The sequence below is a fragment of the Lissotriton helveticus genome, chromosome 8 (genome assembly GCF_964261635.1).
Source record: "Lissotriton helveticus chromosome 8, aLisHel1.1, whole genome shotgun sequence".
In the NCBI taxonomy this organism is placed as follows: domain Eukaryota; kingdom Metazoa; phylum Chordata; class Amphibia; order Caudata; family Salamandridae; genus Lissotriton; species Lissotriton helveticus.
The window spans coordinates 926,322,848-926,346,867 of NC_136069.1; the positions used below are offsets into that span (position 1 = coordinate 926,322,848).

The following is a 24,020-nucleotide window of genomic DNA, read 5'->3' on the forward strand; positions in this document are numbered from 1 at the left end:
GATCGCTGAATGAACACCCTCCCACCGACCATTTTTCAGTCTTTGTGATGGCTGCGAATTGAGGTGCGTTTCTTGTAGGAAGCAAATGTCCATGATGTGTCTCGCTAAATATGCATACATTAGTCTGGCTTTCCTGCCGTCATTTAATCCCCGCACATTCCACGTCAGGATCTTAATGGTTGCATCAGTCAGTCCCATTGGAGCCCCCACAAAAGCGTATGTCTACACATAACCCAGACACTCACAATTCGGCGGTGCAACTTCATACTCTCCTTAGAGCACAAATGCTGATGTACAACAAAACCACCAACAGTCCCATCCCACCCCCCACCCACTCCAACCCCCCAATCAGGTTGTGTCAAAACCCCCCCATAGCCACCTAAGAAGTGGAACAGAACGAACTTAGGGAAATACCCCAGGAGGGCGAGGAAGCGCAGGCAGACTCCCCCTGTTTTCACAGGGTGGCCGAGGGTAATGGAGACGCTAGCTGCGAGGGAACAGGCAGTCTGTTCGAATAACAGTATCAAATGAAATTTAGGTGCAATAGTAAATCATCACATCCTAGCATTTTAAGGCAGTGTGGCATAAACTACAAATGTGCATTAACCGAGTGCGGTTCGTACATTCCTGAATCTAGCAGGTCAGAAGTATGCATTTGCCTCTACAACATTACAGTTACATGGCAGTACTTGCACATGTTTAAAAGAACCGAAATATCATGAACAAGAACCTACAATAAGCACGTTACTTGGAGTACGTTGGCGCGGAGTCGAGTCAATCATTGTCGCTCAAATTATCAGATCGCAATTCACGGCCAACCTGCATCAATTTCGATTTAGGACCACAGATAGGTTTTGCATATTTCAGAGCCGATTTGGCATTGGTGAAGAAATGCGCTGTCCCATCGTAAGACACTTCAAGCTTTGCAGGGTACAAAAGTGAGTATGGAATTTTTGCCTGTAGCAATAGGCGTTTTGCAGGGAGAAACTATCTGCGAGCCGCCTGGACCATTGGAGTAAAATCCGGATAGAAAGAGATGGAGTTCCCTTTATGAGTTATCTGACCCTTCTCCCGTGCCATCTTCAGGATAATGTCCCTGTCCTGATAGTTCAGCAATTTCGCTAGGATGGGCCTTGGAGTGTCGCCCACCGGTGGTTTCGGGCCGAGCGCCCGATGTGCCCGCTCGACAACAAACACTGAGGATAGATGAGGGTCGAACAGTTCGTGTAGGAGGTCAGTGATATACGTCTTCATTTTGGTTATGGCCGTAGTTTCGGGAATACCAAGGACTCGAAGGTTGTTCCTTCTTGAGCGCGCTTCCAAGTCATCATTCTTGTCCCTTATAACCGTCAGTAGCTTGTCCATGTGTAGGAGTTGTTCTTTCGTTTCTTGTTGGAATTCGTGTGTTTCAGTGTGTCTATTTTCCAAGCAGTCCAGTCTAGTTTCGTGTGTGGACACTTGGGTTTTGACCGAATTCAACTGGGAGTTGAGGTTATCCAATTTGGTATCTATATTGCGTAAACTTGAGCGAATTTCCAGCATCAGCGATCGCAAATAGTCTTCCCGACTTTCCGTTTCTGCCTCCCCGCCTGTGGCGCCCTGTGCGTCTGTGTTGGGTCCTGGAGGTTTGCCCGTGCGTTTGGCCTCGAAGTTTATTTTGGCCTGTCTCGTGTCGTTTTTGCCCATGTCGCCTGCGTTCCAGGGGATCTTAGATCGAGAAGAATATTATATACTTTGCTGTAGTATCTGTCCGGCCAGAATATAGTGCAGTGGGGGTACCCCAGGCGTGAGGTAGGAGGGCGTTGGTCTGCCCGCAATCCCCCCGTGCGAGGTGAGGACCTGACGTATCACCACCAGTCCAGGCCGGCACAGTCAGCAGCACCTTTTCCTTTATGTTAGTTGTAAAAACGTGCACAATAGCACCCAAGCCTCCGCGACGTGGGCCACAGAGGACACCGTTTATTCCCTGCAGCTGTACAGTGTCGCTATTTCTCGTGGAGCTCAGATGTTCATTGCCTCCTCATAAGGATTCGAAACAGTGTGGGCCTATCCACGGAGTACCACCCTTAAGCGAGGCCTGCCGGTCGTGGGTATGACCAGGCCCAAACAGTGATTCTACCACATGCTGATCTCACACTCCATAGCTAGCTCAGCGTGTGCACGTGGCAATATACAACAGTACAGCATCCACTTGTAGCCCTACCTCCGTGTGGGCGTTGGGGGAGTAGTCTCTACATATAAAAGGTCCAAATTTGGACGGGCAGCCCACCTGGCCTCCACCTGCATCGGCGTCTTCAAAACGGGACAGGAAACTTATGCCCCCGTTTCAGTTGTGCATGTAGGGTCGAACTGGGTGTGAGTGTTTGATTGGTTCAGATGCTCCGTCCATCACCACCCCCTTTTGTACCACTTTGTTCGCCATAAGTTGGTAGGGTATGCTCAGACGTGGGTCCCTTGCTCACTTTGCCACTGGACTCAAGCAAGCCGAGCTGAAGACGGCTGAAATGCCAGAAACCGCTCCTCGGAAGCTTGTTACCGGTCCAGGGAAGGCATGGCTTGGCAGTTCGGGCTGGACTGTTCCCATGAGGCACAGGGTCAGACTGATTTGCATATGGCCATGTCTGAACTGGGGTGGCAGAGTGGGCTAAAGAACGGTGATGGATTAAACCCAGATCTGTTGACTGGGTGTGAGTGTTTGATTGGTTCAGATGCTCCGTCCATCACCACCCCCTTTTGTACCACCAGGTTCGCAGAGTAGGCCCGTTTGGTTGCTCTGTTATACAGGATTTTCCAGTATAAGCAGTATCGCAGTCCCACCTCTGGGAATGGTCTTGCTTGGTTATCTGTTCAAAGGTGAGGAATTTGCGGCTAGATGTCTCTATCAGATTGACAAGTTACTTACCTTCGGTTACACCTTATCTGCTAGAGACATGATGTAGCCACAGATTCCTTACCAACCCACCTATCCTCCCCGTACTGCGGAATTGGTTTTAAGTGCCAGGGATGTTCTACTTCAGGGCCCTACCTTTTCATTTTTTTAAAGTACTGACGTCAGCACGCTGGAGTGATGGTTATAGTGACGACGCGGACATCACGACAACTAACTTGATGCTGACGACGTCCCGTTGAGTCGATCAACACCATCAACCAGTATGCAGGGGTACTGCTAGAAAAAATATTCCGTATCCAGCCTGACGCCTGGAATTTCAAAGGTGAGGAATCTGCGGCTAGACGACGTCTCTACCAGATAAGACATTACCGAAGGTAAGTAACTTGTCTGTCACTGACATTGGCTCACGAGGCTGGACATATCAAAATCAAAAGTTAAAGCATTGTATTGTTTCCTGACCGTGAAAACCTGAACGCTTCCAAACTTTATCAGGTACTGTTGATGATTTCCTAAAAGGTTGGCATTGAGCATAAGATTTCAACCGCTCTGAGTGTTGCTTTTAGGGTTGGATCTGTTGGAGAAAGACACTATTTTTTTTGTAGTTCACTGTTTGCTTACCAGCTAGTAAGTTATTTTACTTTATTTTAAGTACTTATTGACCATTGAATCTGTTGTGTTACACTGCGTTACCAATTTCTAATGCTCTTAGTCTCCTAAATGAATCTGTCACTGCATACCCTCGGTAGCTGAAGAGATTCACGTGCTAAAAGTGAGTACTTGGTCTTTTAAAAAAGGAGTGCAAAAACATTGTGGCAAACACCGTTAAACCACAGGAGTGAGGCCTCCGTGATGTACAATCATGTGTGTGGTGTTGAGCACACAGAAAAGCAACAAAAATTAGCTTATAATGCAGGCCCAGTGACGTCACTGCTTGATGTTGCATCACCAGCTTGATAACGAGAGAGAGCTTATAATTAGGTGCAGCTGTTTCAAGATAAAGGTAACTTTATCGGTCTGTTACGGTTTGTTTTAGAGTTTTTAAAGCCTCTGAATATCTCATGTAGCATTGCAGTCTCATCGGATATGCTGATACTGTAATAGACTCTTGATACAGTATTGTTGATTCCAGTACATTCATGCTCATCTCTTCTTAACATTTACATCCATTGTTTTCAGACTCCATCTTCTTTGTTGATAGAGCTTCTGTTGTTTACCCAGATTTACTCTGTCCATTTACAAAGTCAATTTGTCCGCATCCTATTATGTAAAGATTTGTGGGACATCTTTCCTCTTTGAAGGTTGTGGTCACCAGAAACCAAAGCTGCTTTGCCATTCTCTTTATAATTCTGAGAGGGCGGATAAAAAGAGAATTTGTTAGAGAACATTTTAATTATGGATTGTATTGTTTGGTTCTCTTATACAAATATACGTTTTTTGGGATGATACCTGCTGCAATTTTTACAGCTGCATCCATCACGTAACTGTATGGCTGGGTATGTTTTACAATGTATTTGTGTTACAGAATGAAGATGAACAGCTGAACAGTGGCAACATGAGACAGCTCTCCTCAAACAAGGATGAGGAGATGAGCTCTGTTTTGGAAATTGCATTTAAAACAGTCTACATTGGGAGAAAAAAAGGACGATCTAAAGGTTGTGCTAAGGTATACTGTTAGTGTTATTTTTGAATTTGGATAACCGTTTTAATTTTCATTTTTTTGGCAAGTATGTATGCATCAGCTGTAGCAGCCCAGAATACCAATATAACATTAGAACCAGCATAAGACAGGGAGCAAAATGAGACTCATAAATAGGATGCAGCAATTTCAAATATTTTGTATCATGAGCATCACAACACGGTCAATGGGTGGGGGTCGTCGTTAAGGCCTACTTCCATAAAAAGCAGCGCACCAATCACCATATACAGAAGTCCTTTAGTGGCAAGGTATCCTCTAAACCCTTTTTGTTATCTGGTGTAAATACGTTTCATTGTTTGGGATTTCTTTTTTTCAAAACACATTTGTATATATAGGGACGCTGATCCTCCAAGGATTCGCCATTCCCCCTGCTGAAATCTGATTGACTTCCAACACTTTGACCAGGAAGTGCTGGCAGCCATCTTGGGAATCGGCTATAGCCATGAAATAAAAGATAAAAACAATAAGCACGGTCTCCCACTTACATTATAGGCCTTGTTTAAAGGCTTGGGGCTTATTTTTTATTAAGCCAGGGAGGAGGGGCGCTCTGCCCCTTTTGAGTATCAGCGACCACCACGTCCCTAGGGTCCATAAATAAATTAACGTGCAGGGCCTGCATGGACAGCCACCTCCACAGGCTTTTCTTTCCTTTTTAGGTCGAGCCTGTCCCATTCCGCAGGAATGGATAGGATCGAATTCAAGTGCTCGATCGGCTAGTGAAACCACTGGCGTTTCTTCACAGTGCATGTGAGGTCACGTGGCCACAAAGCGGGTCACGTGACCGCACAAGCATCTCCGTAATCCGCCTGCCCCCACCAGGCTCGCATTCCCGCCCCCTCACCAGGCCGCACATCTGTCTGCCACACTTCTCCTCCCCTAATGATGTGGCCGGCCGTACTTAGTTTCCTGGCCGCTTCCCGGCCGCTCTTGTTTTTAGCTCCCCTTACCATTTGCTCCTGCCTCCGAGAGCTTCAAAGGGATCTGCTTCACACTTCACGGCCGCCGTGACTCACATTTCTCCTTCCTTCGTGCCCAGCCCCCCTCCCAGCGCTGCCTTGTTTTTCATGCTCGAATCCTTCACCCTGCTTTGGCCTGTCTTTCGTTCTTGTTCTCTCCTGTCCTCTATCTCCCACCTTTATGTTTAATCCTTTCTGCCTCTTTCTCTGTCATACAGATTTACATGCACTTCCCAGAGCAATGGAGAAAGCCAAAGCACCCCTCCCCACGCCCCTTTATGTTTCTCTTACTCCACCTATCTCTCCTTCCTCTCGCTCGCTTTTTTCCCCTCCCTCCCCTTTCTTTCTTTCTTCCTTTCTTTCTTTCGTTCTTTCTTCCTTCCTTGCTTTCTTTCTTTCGTTCTTTCTTTCATTCTTCCCTTCTTTCTTTCATTCTTCCTTCCTTTGTTCGTTTCTTCCTTCATTTCTTTCTTCCTTTCTCTCTTCTTACTTTCTTTCTTCCTTTCTCTTTTTCTTTTTTTTTTCATTCTCTTTCTTCCTTTCTCTCGTTTTCTTTCTTCCTTCCTGCCTTCCTTTTTTCTTTCTGTCTTCTTTCTTTCTTTCTTCCCCCTTTATTTCTTTCTTTCTCTTCTTTCTTTCTTCCTTTCTCTTTTTCTTTTTCTTTCATTCTTTCTTCCTTTCTCTCGTTTTCTTTCTTCCTTTCTTTTTTATTTCTTTCCATCCTTCTTTCCTTCCTTCCTCTTTCTTTCTTTCCTTCTTTCTTTCTTTCTTTCTTTCTTTCCCTCTTTCTTTCTTTCTTTCTTTCCTCTTACCCCCCTATCTCCCCCTCTGCTTCTTTCTCTCCACCTTTCCCTTCCTGTGTCTCTCTTTCACCCCCTCTCTACCCCCCCTCCCGCACACACACATTTCCATCCACTCCACAGTACAATGAAGAACAGTCAATTCCCCATTTCTCACAGATTGAGGCTGCAATCATTTCATTATAAAGTGCAAAATGTCTAATTATCTTGGTGATTGCGAGGGGGAAAAACCGAGAAAGCACATAATATTGAAATGAATAGTTCAGATTCTTGAATACGGAAATAACTTGATTAGTGCTGGGGATCCGGTGTGCGTTGTCTGGCAGAGAACGAAAGACCCACAAGCGAGACCTATTGGCAATGCCAATGCTTGTTTAATTTATTAAAAAGGAGCAGCCCCCCTCCTGATCCATTCTTAGCAGTGATAACCACCACCTCCTCGCTTAAATGAAAGAGTTTTAAGAGGCCATGCACTGAGTATTTGAGTGGGTTGACCCCTCCGGTGCGCCTTCAGGCCCCGCGGGGTAAGAAGAGGCCCCATCAGGTTCCACGCTGACTGCTCCAGCCTGTGCATCGGTGAGCTCTCAGGGATCTGATTCTGGATCCGGCTTGGCGCTGGTCTTGCCAATTCGACTTTCCCAGGCTCTGGTCTCAAAGTAGATGCCTCGGCGCAGCCTGCGTTCTGATTCCTGATGAATCGGAGTCGGCTTGGCGTAGAGGATGTTTCAGGCATGGGGAAGGAGTGGTAGGGGTCACTGGACCCTAAGAAACACTAGTTGAGCACTCATGGTGAAGAATTGGGCTGGTATGAGGAGCTTGCGGAGGCCAATGGACTGGACTCCTCTCCAGATACTCTCTACACCTACTGTGGCTACGGAGGAGGGAGCTTCTTATGCTATGGTGGTAAAGAGGGCAGCAGAGGTCCTTGGCCTGGAGCTCCCCTCTGTGCAGGTCAAGACTAAACTCGTGACCAAAGTGCTTCAGCCTGGGGCTTTTTCATCTGAACCCCTTTTGCCCTTTAATGATGCACTGACTGATGTCCTTCTAGGCACGTAATCAAAGCTTAGCACAGGTTGTGAATAGCACGCCACCATCATCCTGCTCCGGTTGATCCAGGTTTCCTTGGCCAACATCCTACCCTTGAGAGCTTGGTGATCACAAATTCAACACCCCGTGGTGCGTTCCCTCTCATTCCCCTGGACAGGGAATTGAAAAGGCTGGATGAACTTGGGAAGAAAATGTTTTCTTCCGCCATACTATCGTTGTGGTCGCTGACCACTGCATGCCACTTGGTCCATTTCTCGCATACCTTATTAGAAACGGTTGCACAAGTTTTGCTACAGGTTCAGGAGGAGGCCGGGGCAGTGCTCTCCCAAGCAGCGAGAGATGTAATGGTGGCCTTGCTGCGCCTCTGGCTTATCTGATAGAGACTACTAGCCGCAGATTCCTTAACGTAGAATTATCCCCAGGCGGGAGACTGGATCCGGAAAAAAAATTCCACAGCATCTCTGCGCACTGCGGCGGTACCATGTGACACTGCCCTGACGTCATCTGCGGACGTGACGTCAGCGAGGTCACATAAGCCCCACCCAGGCGTGCTGACGTCAGTTTCCTTCTTTTCCGCATGCAGCACGGATCCGTATTGTGTTCCCTTGACCTATTTTCAGGCGTCTTTTAACACTTTTGCATTGGTTAACAGTGTGCAATGCCTTTGGGTTTCAAGGCGTGTACTTCTTGTACGCGTCAGATGTCGGCGATAGACTCCCACTGTATTTGTATGTGGTGCCTGGGCGCGCACAATGATTCTACGGACTGCGACGTTTGTCAGCATCTCAAGCCGAAGTCCCGGTGGGAGTGCCGGATGTAATTGCTTTCGCCCCGTTTGTCCAGATCGGTCTCATCACAGCGTCCATTACCTACCTCGGAGGGGTCCAGGAGTCGTCGATTCCGGCTGCGGCATCGTCCTTCACCCCACAGGCATCGCTTGCCCGCCGGTAAGTCCTGCAGCTTGTCACTGAGGCCCGGTCCTCGTTCTGCAGACAGCGCGGGTTCCTTTTGGGACGTGCGTCCTCGCCCTTCGCCCTCCCTACCCGCCGTTTCCTGGCCTTGGGGCGACAAGGCCAGGCCAAATGAAGGCCTACGCTACGGCTCTGCAGGCTTCGTTGCCCCCCCTCCTCTCCCTGAGACGTCCGCGGATCCCTCGCCATGCACAGGGCCTTCCGCGGACTCGCCGGCGGATTCGCCCCCAGCGCTGATGAGTTTCGGCTTCAGGTTCTGGAGGGGTGGAGTCTTCGAGGTGCGGCCCTACGGGGTTCCCCTCTTCGGCCCACGGTGCCACTGCCTCGCCACAAAACCCCGTGGGGTTCCTGTGGTGTCGCATGAGGTCGCCGGGACTCCCGTCTCGTCCCCCTCAGTCCTCTGGGCAGGTGCCTGTCTTACCAAAGTGCCTTTCCGACGCCGACGGCTATCCTCCCTGGCCCTGGCAGTGCCGCGGGTGGAGGCTGCTACCCGGGGCACTTTCCCGGGCCCCTCTCGGTCCTCTGTGCAAGCAGCTGCCTCGTTGGAGGTCGAGCCAGAGCCTTTTCGGCGCCGAAACTGCCCCTTTCTTCTGTGCGGCACACGTGGTGTGGAGGCCGACTCGGCTCTCCTGGTGGGCACTTCGGCGCCGATCGGGGACCCTCCTGTGTCCGTGGCGGACTGTCCTGCGCCGTCCCAACGTTGAATCATCGACTCGTCCCCGGATGTTCCTTTCTCTCCGGAAGATTGTTGTCTCCTAGTCTCCTCTTCACCGGAGACTGTACGCCACGTCGTTGCCTTTTCATCTGCAGCTTCCAGGGTGGGTTCTATGCCACCTCCGTGTCCTCAGCCCCCGGCTCGCTCTTCCGCACCTCGCAGTTGGTTGCCCCGCAGGCTTCTCTGCCTTCTCCGGAGACCCCTCAGGCCCCTTACTCATCCATGGGTCTTCCATCCTTCAGGAGCTGGCCGTTTCTTCCTCCGGCACGGGGATGGGTGGCTTAGTGTGCATCCTTCGCCCACGTAAGAGTTACTCTCGCCCCCACAACGACCTACAGAGGCAAGTGTGGCCTTTTTCGCGGCCATTTCCACGGCCACCAGCATTTTACAAATGGGCAACCCGGTTGCTCCAATTCCAACTGACCACTTGTTGGAGGTTCTCCACCAGGGCTCTGGTGGAGGGGAGCTGCTTCTTCCATTTGAAGCTTCGCTCCACAACTCTCTTCTTGGGGCCTGGGGATGTCCTGCTACGGGGGATCCGGTGCCTCAGCCGCTCCTCCACCGCCCTGCTCCGCACGATCCAGTCTGTTTTTTTTCCTACCCATCTGCCGAGGACCCTGTCCTGCAGACTGCTTTTCCTCCTTTGCCTTAAGTGTTGCTCCCTCAGTCACGGGAGGCCTGGTGGTTGGACTCCTGGGGGTGTAACATTTTCGCGTTCACTAGTGCTGCGCTGCGTGCGCTCAACACACTTTGTGTGTTGGCCAGGGCTACCTCCAGCCTCTGGGATTCTGCAGAGTCCCTTCTATCTTGCATCTCCCACGAAGGTGTCCGCGCTGATCTGCAGCAGCATGTGCTGGATGGTCGGGAGTTACCTATCCTTTTTCTCCGTTCGGCCTTGGATGTCTCTGATTCTCTCGCCCGTGCTATGGCGAGCTCTGTGGCCCTCCCCCACCATGCTTGATTGCGGGATAGCGTCTTTCCGGAGAACATTCTGGAGCGTGTTCTTGACCTGCCTTTTGATGAGGTTCTTTTATTTAACACCCACGCAGACTCCGCTATTCAACGACTCCTTGCGGGGCTTGGTCCTCCTCCCCCTCCGTAAGCTTCGGCTTGTCGGTCCTCCGGCGTCTTATGGGAGGCGTTTATCCCATCTTTCTCTCTGGGCCTAGTGTTTCGGTTGGCCCTTCTGTGTGCGGCTTAGAATGCCTTCAGGGTCCTTCAGTCGGCCCTCTGTACTTTTGGCTGCTGGTACAGCCCTCAGTTTTTGTGATGTGTGTTTTTTGACTGATAGTGAAGCCATATGGGTCCTCAGGTTGGACCATCTGTGTAATTTTTGGCTGATTGGTAAGCTTCCTGCGGTAATACCCACAGGTCTTTTCTGTTCTTGACCTCTGCTGCGGATTTTCCCTAAGAGGTATTCCCCTGTTTTGTTGTAGGTAGTGTCATCCCCTCATGGATATTCCCATTGACGGGACTTGTCTCTTCAGAGAGAAGGTAGACTCCGCGCTGGAGCTCTTCAAGGATTTGCGGGCTACCGCCAGGTCCATGGATCTCTGTCACACCTCACCCCCACCCCTGTCTGCCTTTTGTGCCAGCGGAAGGGGCTTTCAACTGCATAAGCCATACCCAAGCCACCCTCCTGCACAGATTTCCCAAGTTATGCGAGGACATGGATGGGGTGCATTCGATCTCATGGGAATGGTAAACAGAAGACGCCACTAACTCCCCTGGCAGCTGTAAGCTCAAAGTTCTCCTTGTTTGAGTCTGCAAGGCCATGGGTGTCAAGTTGGAGGAGGGAATCCAACATCATCTCCGCCACTAGCAGTCTATAATATCAGACAGATGGGTCATGCAGATCATTTGAAACGGTTACTCCCTTTCTTTCCAATCTATCCCTCCTCCTTTACCACCAACAGCTTTCCTGGTCAAGGGGGCTATATAAGAGTTACGATTTCAAAAGTAGGCAGTAGTTGTTATTCCTGCTACTTTCTGATACCCAAAAAGATCAAAGGTCTCTGTGCTCTTCTAGACCTCCATAACCATCAATCTCATCCTCAAAAAGGAGAAACTCAAGATGCTCATGTTGACTCTGGTCTTATCTGTCCTAGGCCAAGGAGGCTGGCTGGTAGTGTTGGGCTTGCAGGATGCGTATTTCAACATTCCCAGCCTGCCTGCCTACAGTCATTACCTGTGGTTCATGGTAGGCCACGAGCACTTTCTGTTCACTGTGCTACCCTTTGTCTTACCAGTGCCCCGTGTGTGTTCACTAAGGTGAAGGCGGTGGTCGCAGCTTATCGGCACAGGTTTGGTGTTTCAGTCTTCCCATGCCTCGACGACTGACTGGTGAAGGCATTTTCACCCCAGACTGTCGTCTCCCGCCTCCAGACTACGGTGGACCTTCAGCATTTGCTGTGGTTCACCTATAAACGTCTAATAATTCAAGGGGAGATTCCAACTGGGAAACTATATGTAGGAGAAACATATTGGTATCATCTAACCCCCCTATGCCAAAACGAGTAGAAGGAACTGATTTACCTACATCAAATAGTTTTTCTCCACAATCACACGTAGATGAGAATGATTGATTAGGGTTATCAGTTGAACCTATTCTTGAAGATGGTCATAACTCTCATTCATTGGTTGTAGAGGCTAACCTTAATCCCAAGATCATTAGCAGGAACACTGCGGGACTCAGATCTAAAAGAGATGTTCCTTGTTGGTTAAGCTTTATAAAACAATATGATGTTATTTCTTTTCAGGATACATGGGAGAAGGAGAGTAATTTTTGGTTGGATGGGTTTATATCATATTGCCTACCATCGTGTCCAAGTATAGCAGGCAGAGCGAAGGGGGGCCTCGCCCTTCTTTTCTCATTAAAATTAAAAGGTTCAACAAAGAGGCTGGAGGCAACCTCCCACAATTGTTTGTTTGTTTGTTGAACAATGTACCCCTAGTCAACCTAAAGTGTTATTTGTTAACTTTTATAACTCTGGGGAAGGCAATCTCCAGAATGAACATTTACTCTATTTACAGGCTTTTAAAAAAATGTATAGGTCAAAACAAACTTCTTTTTGTCAAATTATTCTTATGGGCGATTTTAATATTCATTTGTGTAACTTGAAGTGTCATGTTGTTAACCACTTGGGTCCTGAATATTCTGTCTTACCCCACTTTGAGCATACGCAACAGGGGGAGGTTATGGAAGACCTTCTGGCAGGCGTTGACTTGTTTGAACCCTCCTGTAATGAGTCAAGTAAACGGTGTCCAACTTTTAAAGCTCGAGAAAGGGACACTATCATTGACTATATATTTGTGTCCCCTACATTACTAGCCAATGTTGCCTTTTATAATGCTCAGTTCTCCCCGGTTAGTGACCACAATCCAGTAATCCTGGAGTTAAACAAGGACGTGGGCCTTTTGGGCTTACCAGAAAGGTTTACAGGATCCAAGAGCTTATTATCAAGGGATCAGGGGAGGAGACTCAAGTGGTCAAAAGTCATTCCTGAATCTTTTCATAGTGATTTGTGTGAGAAGGTCAAGTTTAAATTCGATATGTGTAAAGATCTTAGCACCCCAGGGACTGGCGTAATTACAGCCTTTGAGGGCATTTGCAGGCAAGTAGCTATGGATCTGACTGTTACTTCTAAACCCAAATGGAATAATGGGGAAAGGTGGTTTGATGCTAACTGTTCTAGGGCCCATCGCAAATTAATGCATGCCCGCAAGAAAACACCTAGAGACAGGCAGCATATAGCTCAAGCAAGGAAGTGTTATAAGTTAGCTGTATCCTCCAGACAAAATGAGATCAGAAAAGAGGCATGGAATGCACTCATGTCCGTTGAGGTTATCAAGCATAGCTTTAGGTTTTGGGCCATTATTAATGCGTCTTTTTTTCTCGGGTATGGAGAATGACAGTTTGGAAACTAATATCACAGAAACTCAATGGTTAGACCACTTTGAGACCATATATGGATTATGTGAGGGTTCAGAGTCTGGTCTGCCCTCAGAAACATATGGAGATTCTTCAGCTTTAGTCTTTTTAGAGGAGGATATTGAAATAGCTGTTAACCTATATGCCCCCAACAAATATGACCCGGCTTTTTGGAAGGAGCTGTCTGCTCATCTCTGTACAATCCTGGATAATGCAATACACATATTGGCTGGCGATTTTAATTTGCCCATGGACCCAGCACTAGATAGGGACTCCCGCTGCCCTTTCCGTCCCAAAAACTTTCACAAACACCTCCTAAATCTCGGTTCCCGTTTTAATTTGGTCGACACATGGAGATTACAAAACACCACAGAGAGGGACTATACCTTCTTTTCCACACCTCACAACACCTACTTGCGTATAGATTATATACTCCTATCTGGGAACGTCTCCAACAACATTGAGGACACCTCAATTGAACCAAGAGTTATCTCAGACCATTCCTGTATCACGTTATCACTAGTCTTGCTGCATACGATCAAAAAAGAAAATCTTTGGAGGTTGAATAATGCGGTTTTAGAAAAAGAGCCTCATAGGCATACCATAGAAAGGGCAATACAATGTTACCTCGCATGTAATAAAAAAGGAGAAACATCTGATCTCACACGATGGGAAGCACTTAAAAGCGAAGACAGTTGTGGTGAGATGCACACCCCTTTTTTTAAAATATATTCGCTTCTATCTTTCTCCATATTAATTCATTTTCAACCTTTGTTTGGCATGCAAGCTTCCTCCGCGCTCCGCCCAATTGCGCTGCAATTGTGAACCCAAACTGAAGAGGAGCCAGTTATGACCCCGTTAAGGTGCACAGCCGTGCCTTTAAATAAGTCCAATAAATCAAACTTATGTTTATGCTTCCTTTGATCCATATTTACTCCATTTTTTTATCAATCTTTTATCCTTTAATTTCCTCGATTTATTTTACTCATTTCAATTCTTTGTTAACGTCTTTTCACAACCACACAGGAGAAACATGTTTCCACAGGTCACAATTTATTCAAGAACACCCCATTTTTGAATGACGAAGAAATGAGCAGGATTTAGCACTACTAATGGCGTCTTGGCGGGGAGATGTTAATTATCTGCACTCGCCATGACTATCAGATAAACCCCTGACGAAGGGTAATCCCAAAATGCATTGGGTGTTCTTGAATAAATTGTGACCTGTGGAAACATGTTTCTCCTGTGTTGTTGTGAAAAGACGTTGGCAAGCACTTAAAAGCACCATTCGAGGTGAAATCATCAAAATCAGTTCGGCTATGAACAAAGACGCTAATAGTACTCTCGCTTGCCTGGAACAAGAGATCACGACACTAGATAAAAGGCACATATTAGTCAGAGATCCCCTTGTCCTGAATCAATTAGTGAATAAAAAATATGAATACAACAAGATAGTCAGCGAGAGAGCAGGGATCTGGTTGAAAGCACAAAAGAATTCTAGATTATGCGAATCAAACAAGGCAGGTAAAATCCTTGCTTCCTACCTAAAATTCAAGTTCCAGCGATCAATGATTAAGAGCTTGACAGACCAGTCTGGAACATCTCACTCCAATCCCGTTAAGATCGCGGATGTTTTTTAAGGATTTCTACAATGGCTTATATAGCAAAAATAAAGATCTTGACACTTCCAAGATAGAACACTACCTAAATAATTGTTCACTACCATCGTTACCGGCTTTAGAGCAATCGGAACTTAATAGCCCGATTGCTGCTTCGGAAATTGAATGCACAATTAAAACACTTAAATTAGGGAAAGCACCCGGCCCAGACGGCTTTAATGCGAAGTATTACAAATGCTTCAAACTTCTCACTCAACCTCTACTTGACCTATATCATGATTTTGACAATACGGGCCAAGTACCCGGCACACGGCGGAAGCTATTATAACTGTGATTCTAAAAGAAGGGAAATACCTGTTTTCTCCCAAAAATTACAGCCCAATTTCACTAATTAACTTAGATTGTAAAATCCACGCTATGATCCTTGCGAAACGTATACAGAAATTCTTGCCCAAGCGAATTCATCCGTCTCAAGTAGGATTTAAAAAAACAGGCTCTCCAGCGATAACACGCGTATCCTAGCCCATATATTGGAGAAAGCTAAATCTATCGACTCCTCAACAGTTGCAATATCTCTAGAAGCCGAAAAGGCCTTTGACAAGGTAGACTGGTCTTACTTGGAAGCGGCACTACATACATTTAAATTAGGTGCGGCTTTCATCCGTATGTTGATGGTATTCTATTCCAGCCCCACTGCCAGGGTTAGAGCGGGTGGCTACCTCTCATCCTCATTTAACCTAGAACAAGGCACGAGACAAGGCTGTCCCCTCTCCCCATCCCTATTCCTGCTTGCTATTGAGCCCTTCCTCTATCACCTCAGACATAATGACGATATCAAGGGGATAGGTTTCGGGGAGTGTACGGTTAAAATCACGGCCTATGCTGACAATGTCCTGGTGATATCTGAAAGCGCTGAGACTGCTATACCAGCCTTAATGTCGTCAATAGCGGACTTCTCTCTTGTGTCTGGTTACAAATTAAACAAAGATAAAACGGAAGTGAAACTCTTAAACAACGTCGGCGACAAAGACATCATGGGCGACTCACGCTTACTCTGGCAAACTAAATGCTTCAAGTATTTAGGACTGGAATTTGAGAAGGACCTAATCAGTACTTAAAGACTAATGAAAACTCCCTTTACAAAAAAATATCCAACTTGCTAGACGGTTGGTCCCCAAAATCTTTATCATGGTGGGGCAGGGCGGAAACTCTGAAAATGATGACTCCACCACTGGTTAACTACCTTGTGTGTATGCCGCCAATGTTGCTATCGAATGATTTCCTGAAAAAGGTGTATAAACTTGTAATACATTCTTGTGGCAGGGTTAGAAACCTAGGATCTTACTAAATAAACTTCAGCTACCCAAAGAGAAAGGTGGTATAGGCCTCCCGAACTTTAGAAACTACCAGACTACTTACTTATGTAAACAAGGGTCCAATTGGCTTCTCCCACAAGCGGACTATACCCCTGTTTGGGTAGATATAGAAAGCGCGATCTGCAATAAAATGCCTCTCCCCACCCTCCTAACGGCGGAGGTCTCTGCTTTCCCTCACTCCAGATACATCTTACTCAACACCAAAAGAGCCTTACTGAGTTTAGAACGGGTGACCAAGGCCAAAACCAAAATTAACAAATCTAACTTAGCCTCCCTATGGTATAACCTGAGTCTAAAAATAGATGTCAGGTCTCTTTATTGGGACCACTGGTCTAAAAATGGGATAAACCTAATCAAAGATCTATTTACAAACACTTTGCCTTTACCTTTCCTCCGAGCTACAATCGAAGCACGGGCTTCAACCCCTGGATCTCTATAAATTTCTAAATCTTAAGTTGCTTATTTCCTCACGATCTCACATCACACGACCCCTCCATTGCTGGGAAGTTTGCTCAACTCGTGAAAGCTGGACACACTGTCTCCAAAATATATAAACTCCTCTCTCCTAACTCACAAAAATCACATAGGAAATGTGAGATGGCGTGGGAAAATGGGGCGAATTCATCCCATTTGACTGGGAGAAAATTCATCTGACCCCTTTCGCAAATAAAATATCGCCTATACTCTCTCAAACCAAGATAATGTTGATAAACAGAGTATACTGGACCCCTGAAAAACTCTTTAAATGTAAACTCAATGATAATCCCACTTGTTGGAATTGTAAATCTGACGTGGGTGATCTGGCGCACATGCTCTTTTACTGCCCCGCCCAACAAACGTTTTGGGACAAGATTTACAATTACGTACACAATACCTTTCATTATCGACCTCCAAAATATTTCTCTTACATTATACTAGGTGCTACAGATCCTCATCTTGTAAAGACCCAGGACCGACATCTTATGGATCTCATGCTTACTCTGGCCTGTAAAGTCATCCTAAACAAATGGAAAAATACTAGTGAAGTTTCCTTTAAAACATGTCAGGAATGGTTGTTCTCTTTGAGAGGTGCAGATAATGAGTCTCTCCACAATTCCCCATGGCGCAAATCGCACAGGAAACTTTGGAGCTCCCTTGATTCCTCGTACACATGCTATAAGCCCCCATGAAACCACAAATCCTGCTCCTAGGAGGTCTCTTACCCCTTAAAACTAGAATGTCGCCTTGCTTCCTAATATTGTGCATTTTGGCTGTTCTGACAATTAGAGCTAGATGACTTGGCCCCCCTGATGTAGTCCTACGTAGCACTAGAGCACTTTTCAATCATTAACCCCTTCCATGCTGGTGACGAACCCCAGCCGTCACGCTCCACGCGGTCACGCGGTGCTCGTGTGCGGATGACGGCTGGGGTTCGTCACGGCCCGCCCTGTTCTTTTGTTTACCGCACAGCGGCGGAAACGGGCCAGCATGGAAGGGGTTAATGACTTCATTCACTTTGTTGCTATTTTCTTTATTGCTTTGTGATTTCGTTATTTTAGTTTTACTCTGTTTAGCATCATCCCTACATAATGATGTATTCTCGTCCTCATGTTTTTGCTTTATTAGGTTACGTGATATGTACTTCTTTTCCTTTGTTTGTCTTTTGTTATTCTCAATAAAAATGATTGGAATACAAAGATACCTCCACTAATAAAGCTCCTGGACCAGACTTTGTTCCTTCAGATTTGTATAAATGTGAACCTAAACTGTGGGCAAAGATTCTGGCGAATGTGTTTAATGCTGTAGTGGCTCATGGGGCTCCTGTGTCTTGGTCTAGGTCCATAATCATCCTGATATTTAAAAAAGGCCATAGAGGTGACCCACTTTGCTACAGACCAATATCACTGATTGATTCTGTAGTTAGGATCTTAGGGAAAGTGATTTTGGCTAAGGTCACTGATTGGGTTAATGAAAACGGGGTTTTATCTAACTTGCAATATGGCTTTAGAAAAGGGTGAAGTTACTATGGACCAATGCCTTGGCTTACATCTATTAATAAGCAAATACACGGTAGCCAAGGAGGGTTCCCTGTTTATGGGATTTATGGACCTCACATCAGGATTCGATCTGGTTAACAGATCGAAGCAGTGGTCCACTTTACTTGAATTGGGCATTGATACAAGTCTGGTATACTTTTTGGCAGACTTACACGGCTGCAGTCAGGGTCACTCCGGATGGCAATTGCACAAGACCTTTTAAATCTTGCAGAGGTGTGCGACAGGGTTGTATCCTGGCCCCTCTGCTTTTTACCCTTTATATAAATGATTTAGATAAAACACTGGCTCAGGCAAGTTTGGATACTCCGAGTGTAGGGACACTTTCCATCCCAGTTTTCTTATACGCAGATGACGCTGTTTGTTATCCCGAACTGCCGTGGGTCTCCAGAGGCTTTTGGATGCCTTTGGGTTTTTTGTGTTCTTCAAATCTAATAGTGAATATTGCTAAGTCTCACGTTATGATTGCGGGGCATAGAAATAGAAAGATTAAATCTGTTACCTGTAATGGAGCTGTGGTGTCCAGAGTACCCTCCTTTACTTATCTGGGTGTACTCTTTGACGAGAGAGGCTCATGGGTCCCCCTGTCATGTATTCCTATCGGTTCTGAATCGATCCCCCTATTCCTGACCCTATTCTAGTTAAACAAACCAACAAGTTAACTAGCAGTCAGCCCATGAGGCAGAAATTCCCCATGATGCAGATACCGTTATCTGACGCAGTCACACTACGGCACAGGAACGTGTTATCTGATTAGGTCATAACGCTTGCGATCTAATTAGACAAGCGATATTCCTCCAGCCCCTGATAAGGCATACGGAGTTCTCATAACAAATCAAACCTATGACAACCTGGGCAAAACCCTGCGGCCATTGTTTTGATTTCACCGAGAACTTTAGTAAAAGAATGTGCTAACGAGCAAATCGTATGACATCTTTATTGACGTATCTATGTCCATCCTTACGTCAATCTCGGCACCTTAAAGGTATAAATATTACCGATCTTGCCATATGCAAAACACACGCGTGGTGACGAGACGGAGCAGCCATACTTGCCGAAGCCGAGAGCAGAGCAGACCCCGCTGGCAGCAGCCCCGCCTTTCTGACGCGCTGAGAGACGCGCTGCTTTCTCCTGCCGAGAATCCAGCACCGGCGTTTCTGGGCAGCCCTCGCAGGCAGCCTGGAATATCGAGACCAGAGAGAGAGATACCATTCCTCATTCATCCTAACTTCCAGGTACAGAACTGAATAACCCCTCACAGAGAATTCCTTAGTTATTCACTTGGCAAAAACAAACTTAACTTAAACTGTAACTTTCTATTCCCGCCCACGTATTAGGCTTAGGTCAGGTACACGGGGTAGGCGTATTTAGAAACACCAGTTGAGTACGTTTAGTCAAATGTATATGTGTATGTAAATATATTTTATTCATTTTAAACATCATATGGCTTAGAAACCATATCAATGTTTTTACAGTATTACTTTATACTATTGCTTTTAATGTATGCACTTTACTTAACTATAAGTATTGCAATAATATCGATCCATTTCTCTTGTATGAGAAAAGAGACTGATCAATAAATAACACCTTTTTATTGAACACGCCCGTCTCTTCCTTTTCTCTACATTCTGATGAGACTAAGAATGCACGTACTGATTGAGTACTGTCGATACTAGACTTAAGTTTTGGGTTTGCCAGCGTAGCTCAGAGTTCGCTAGAAACTTTCTCGAATGTTCAAGGAGGAATTAACTTCCCTGATTAGACAAGAAGGGATTTAGTTTCTGACAACCATAGAACATGACAACTTTGCTCTCCCCTAATCAAGAGTCAATCTCGAGAGTCGTGTGAACAAAAGGCAAATTATTTTACTCAGTCAGTACGTGCATTCTTAGTCTCATCAGAATGTAGAGAAAAGGAAGAGACGGGCGTGTTCAATAAAAAGGTGTTATTTATTGATCAGTCTCTTTTCTCATACAAGAGAAATGGATCGATATTATTGCAATATTTATAGTTAAGTAAAGTGCATACATTAAAAGCAATAGTATAAAGTAATACTGTAAAAACATTGATATGGTTTCTAAGCCATATGATGTTTAAAATGAATAAAATATATTTACATACACATATACATTTGACTAAACGTACTCAACTGGTGTTTCTAAATACGCCTACCCCGTGTACCTGACCTAAGCCTAATACGTGGGCGGGAATAGAAAGTTACAGTTTAAGTTAAGTTTGTTTTTGCCAAGTGAATAACTAAGGAATTCTCTGTGAGGGGTTATTCAGTTCTGTACCTAGAAGTTAGGATGAATGAGGAATGGTATCTCTCTCTCTGGTCTCGATATTCCAGGCTGCCTGCGAGGGCTGCCCAGAAACGCCGGTGCTGGATTCTCGGCAGGAGAAAGCAGCGCGTCTCTCAGCGCGTCAGAAAGGCGGGGCTGCTGCCAGCGGGGTCTGCTCTGCTCTCGGCTTCGGCAAGTATGGCTGCTCCGTCTCGTCACCACGCGTGTGTTTTGCATATGGCAAGATCTGTAATATTTATACCTTTAAGGTGCCGAGATTGACGTAAGGATGGACATAGATACGTCAATAAAGATGTCATACGATTTGCTCGTTAGCACATTCTTTTACTAAAGTTCTCGGTGAAATCAAAACAATGGCCGCAGGGTTTTGCCCAGGTTGTCATAGGTTTGATTTGTTATGAGAACTCCGTATGCCTTATCAGGGGCTGGAGGAATATCGCTTGTCTAATTAGATCGCAAGCGTTATGACCTAATCAGATAACATGTTCCTGTGCCGTAGTGTGACTGCGTCAGATAACGGTATCTGCATCATGGGGAATTTCTGCCTCATGGGCTGACTGCTAGTTAACTTGTTGGTTTGTTTAACTAGAATAGGGTCAGGAATAGGGGGATCGATTCAGAACCGATAGGAATACATGACACCCTAATATAAATTTTTAAAAAATTATGTAGTTCGATCTACCTCAGCATTAATGGGGTTTGCACGGCGTCTGGAACCTAGACCTTTTGAAGCCATTATTTCCATCTATAGAGCAAAATGCCTGGCCATTGCTACGTATGGCGCTGCAATTTGGGGCTACAAACAAGTGGAAGGGGTGCAGTTGTCCGAAAATAGTTTTTTACTCACCCTCCTGTCTGTCCCCCAATCAACGCCAACCTTTGCTATCCATCATGAATTGGGCCTGGGTTATGTGACTGACTTACTGAAAGAAGCACCCTTGGTCTGTTGGCTTAAGACTTGGCTTAATCCTGACATAACATTGAATCATTTAATCTTACGGGATTGTGTTTCATTGGATAAGGCTACAAGTATTCAATGGCTCTCATATGTAAAATCCATGTTCACCAAGTTGGGACGCCCAGACCTTTATCATAACTCGGAGGGGATTAGAAAGGTTGATGTGAAGTGGGTTAAGACCCGTTTTTTTTACTTAAAGTTGATGGAACGGGAGGATCAGGAGCTTCAAAACCCTCTGGTCAGGGCTCATTATTTGATAAATACCTCTCCATTAATTGAGCCCTATTTAAAAATCGTGACCAATCATTTCCATCGGTGGCTCCTGACCAGGTTTCGACTGAATAAGATTCATTTTATTTTGGGGGATAGCATAGGGTGGTGTAAACCAGAAGACGCCGGCCCATGTAAGTGTGATAATTTTTCATCACAAGACACCTTGCACTTTATGCTCTTTTGCGACCTTTTTACTGATATCTGGAGGAAGTTCATAGTTCCGCTCCTGAGGGGAAAAGACAAGACCAGGCACTACTGTATCTTCAATTATTAGATTAACCTTGGATTATGTATGGTGTTGGTAGTTTTCTTGCTGCTGCTGTGCGCCTTAAGAAGAAAAGATCTTTTACACTTGATGTCATATGAATTGTTGATTTTTAGATATTTTTATTGAAATTGCTTCTAACTATTTTATATGGATTTTTGACTTGACCCTGAGGTATTTTATCTTGTAACGTCCATATGTACATACTAAATGTTATTAGTTTTGTGATGTTTTGTTTGTATGTACTTTTTTATGATTTTAACTAATCGAATAAAAGTTTTTTGACTGACTGACTGGCACTAATAATTAAAGTAAAGAGCTAAATGCATATTTTGCAATGCATTTATTTGATAAAAAGAGAATATTTACAAAATAAGAAATCTATACTGTTTTATTACTTATCTGTAGAGGAACACGTGTTTCTCCAGTATTAGGGTGTCTTTCATAGATTCACATGCTTGAATATTCCCCGTCGTCGAAGTGGGAGCCCCACGGTAAATAAAATAGCAATAAAAACCCAGTAAAATATGTATAGAAAACATATCGCACAAATTGTAAAACCAGAAATACTTATAAGTACCAAGTTAGCATTAACACATAGGAATACATAGGAGAAAAGAGAAACCCCTTTATAACATATCCATGTCATTATGTTAGTCCAAACTACAGCCAATCAGGCGCAAGCACCCCTCTAGAACCTTCTCCTCAGAGGCTCAGGCCCTCAGATTTTTTACCGCACGTCGTGTGGAGGGAGTCTCCCTGAGCTCTGCTCAGTTTTCAACTTCTTTCTGCATTTTCTTCAGTTTTCTGGCATGTCTTCAAGTAAGAAGTCTTTGTTTCGTCCATGTTCTTCTTGTGGGAAGTTGCGACTCTACTCAGAGGACCCTCACAAGAAGTGTATTTACTGCCTCTATCCAGAGCATGAGGTAGGAAAATGTAAAATCTGCAGGACATTTTCAACCAAAACCCTTACGGACAGGGAGGGGCGTCTTCTCCTGTGGTTGCAGAAGTTGAAGGATAAGGATTCACCTCTCTCTGATGCAGAAAGTCTTGCGTCCGGTGTGTCTAGAGCTGCTTCAAAGCGTAGCAGTGTTCAGGAGTTGCCATCTCCTTTTCTGAAGAAGAATAAGCTTCCTCTCATGAAGGTTCCTGTTGTGTCTCCACCACCTCCTGCTACGCCTGCGCCCTCGAGATCTGACTCTCCGGCGCACTGCTTCCTCTAAAAAACATGCTAAGTCATTGACGGGCTCGTCGACGGTTGTTCCGTCAATGAAATCTGCCGTCTCCAGTTCCCTGACGACGACTTGTGCCAGTGGATCGTCGACGACCGCTGCGTCGACGTCTTCTGCGTCGACGATGGTCTGTGTCAGTTTTAAGTCAGTCTCGTCGACGTCAAAGAAGAAGATCTCGTCTACGGCGAAATCCTCGTCGACGCTTGATGTGCGAAGACCCTCCTCGTCGGCGAGTGCTCCGTCGATAACGGCTCCATCGACGTCGGTTCCGCCGACAATCGTCTTGTCGACGGCAGCTCCATCGACGACAGCTCCGTCGACGGCGGCTTTGTCGGCGGCTGTGGTCTTTTCGTGCACGTTGTCATCGTCGTGGACGTCTACCTTTGCATCTTTGCCTTTGGTGCCATTTTCTTCATCAGCTTCTGGGTCTCCAATGGTTGACCCACTGCACCAGCGACGACAAGTGCCTCTGGAACAGCTCTAGCTTCCGAGTCACCCTCAGCCTCCATCACCTCTTTTTGCCACCGGTTCAGAGCATGATTCAAGTTCCGATGAGGAGGAGGATGACAGGTTCCGACAAGCTCGAAGTCCGTCGGAGCTAGTCATTAAATGTCAAGATTACGAGGATAAACAGGATCATTCTTATTTCCAAGAAGGGAAACCTTCTTTTCAGGTTCCAACAGCACGAATACCACTTTCCCTCATTTCAAATCTCCAATATATGCTGGAGGATTACAATAGACGTTTCCACATCATCAGGGGTCTTCTCAACCTACAGTGCCGGTAACTTCAGTGGCTCCTCCTACTCCTTCACTGGCGGAGCCTGCAGCATCTTCTGCCCCTTCAACCTCCATTCAAGTCCATGCCACTGTTTATGAGAATTATGACGTTCGCACTGACAGAGAGGATGGCGAGGTTGCTGATGATGATGGGGACATGGCGGATTGGGACGACT

The 24,020-nt window shown here is 45.9% G+C and overlaps 1 protein-coding gene across 2 annotated transcripts in view; it reads left to right on the top strand.

Moving 5' to 3' along the window:
- SENP7 (SUMO specific peptidase 7) overlaps window positions 1-24,020 on the top strand; it is a 1,147,653-nt gene that overhangs the window by 411,621 nt on the left and 712,012 nt on the right. For both annotated transcript variants that reach the window (XM_078657763.1, XM_078657764.1), the window contains exon 9: window positions 4,413-4,553. In XM_078657763.1, coding sequence (XP_078513889.1) covers window positions 4,413-4,553 — 141 coding nt within the window. The remainder of the gene's footprint in view (window positions 1-4,412; window positions 4,554-24,020) is intronic.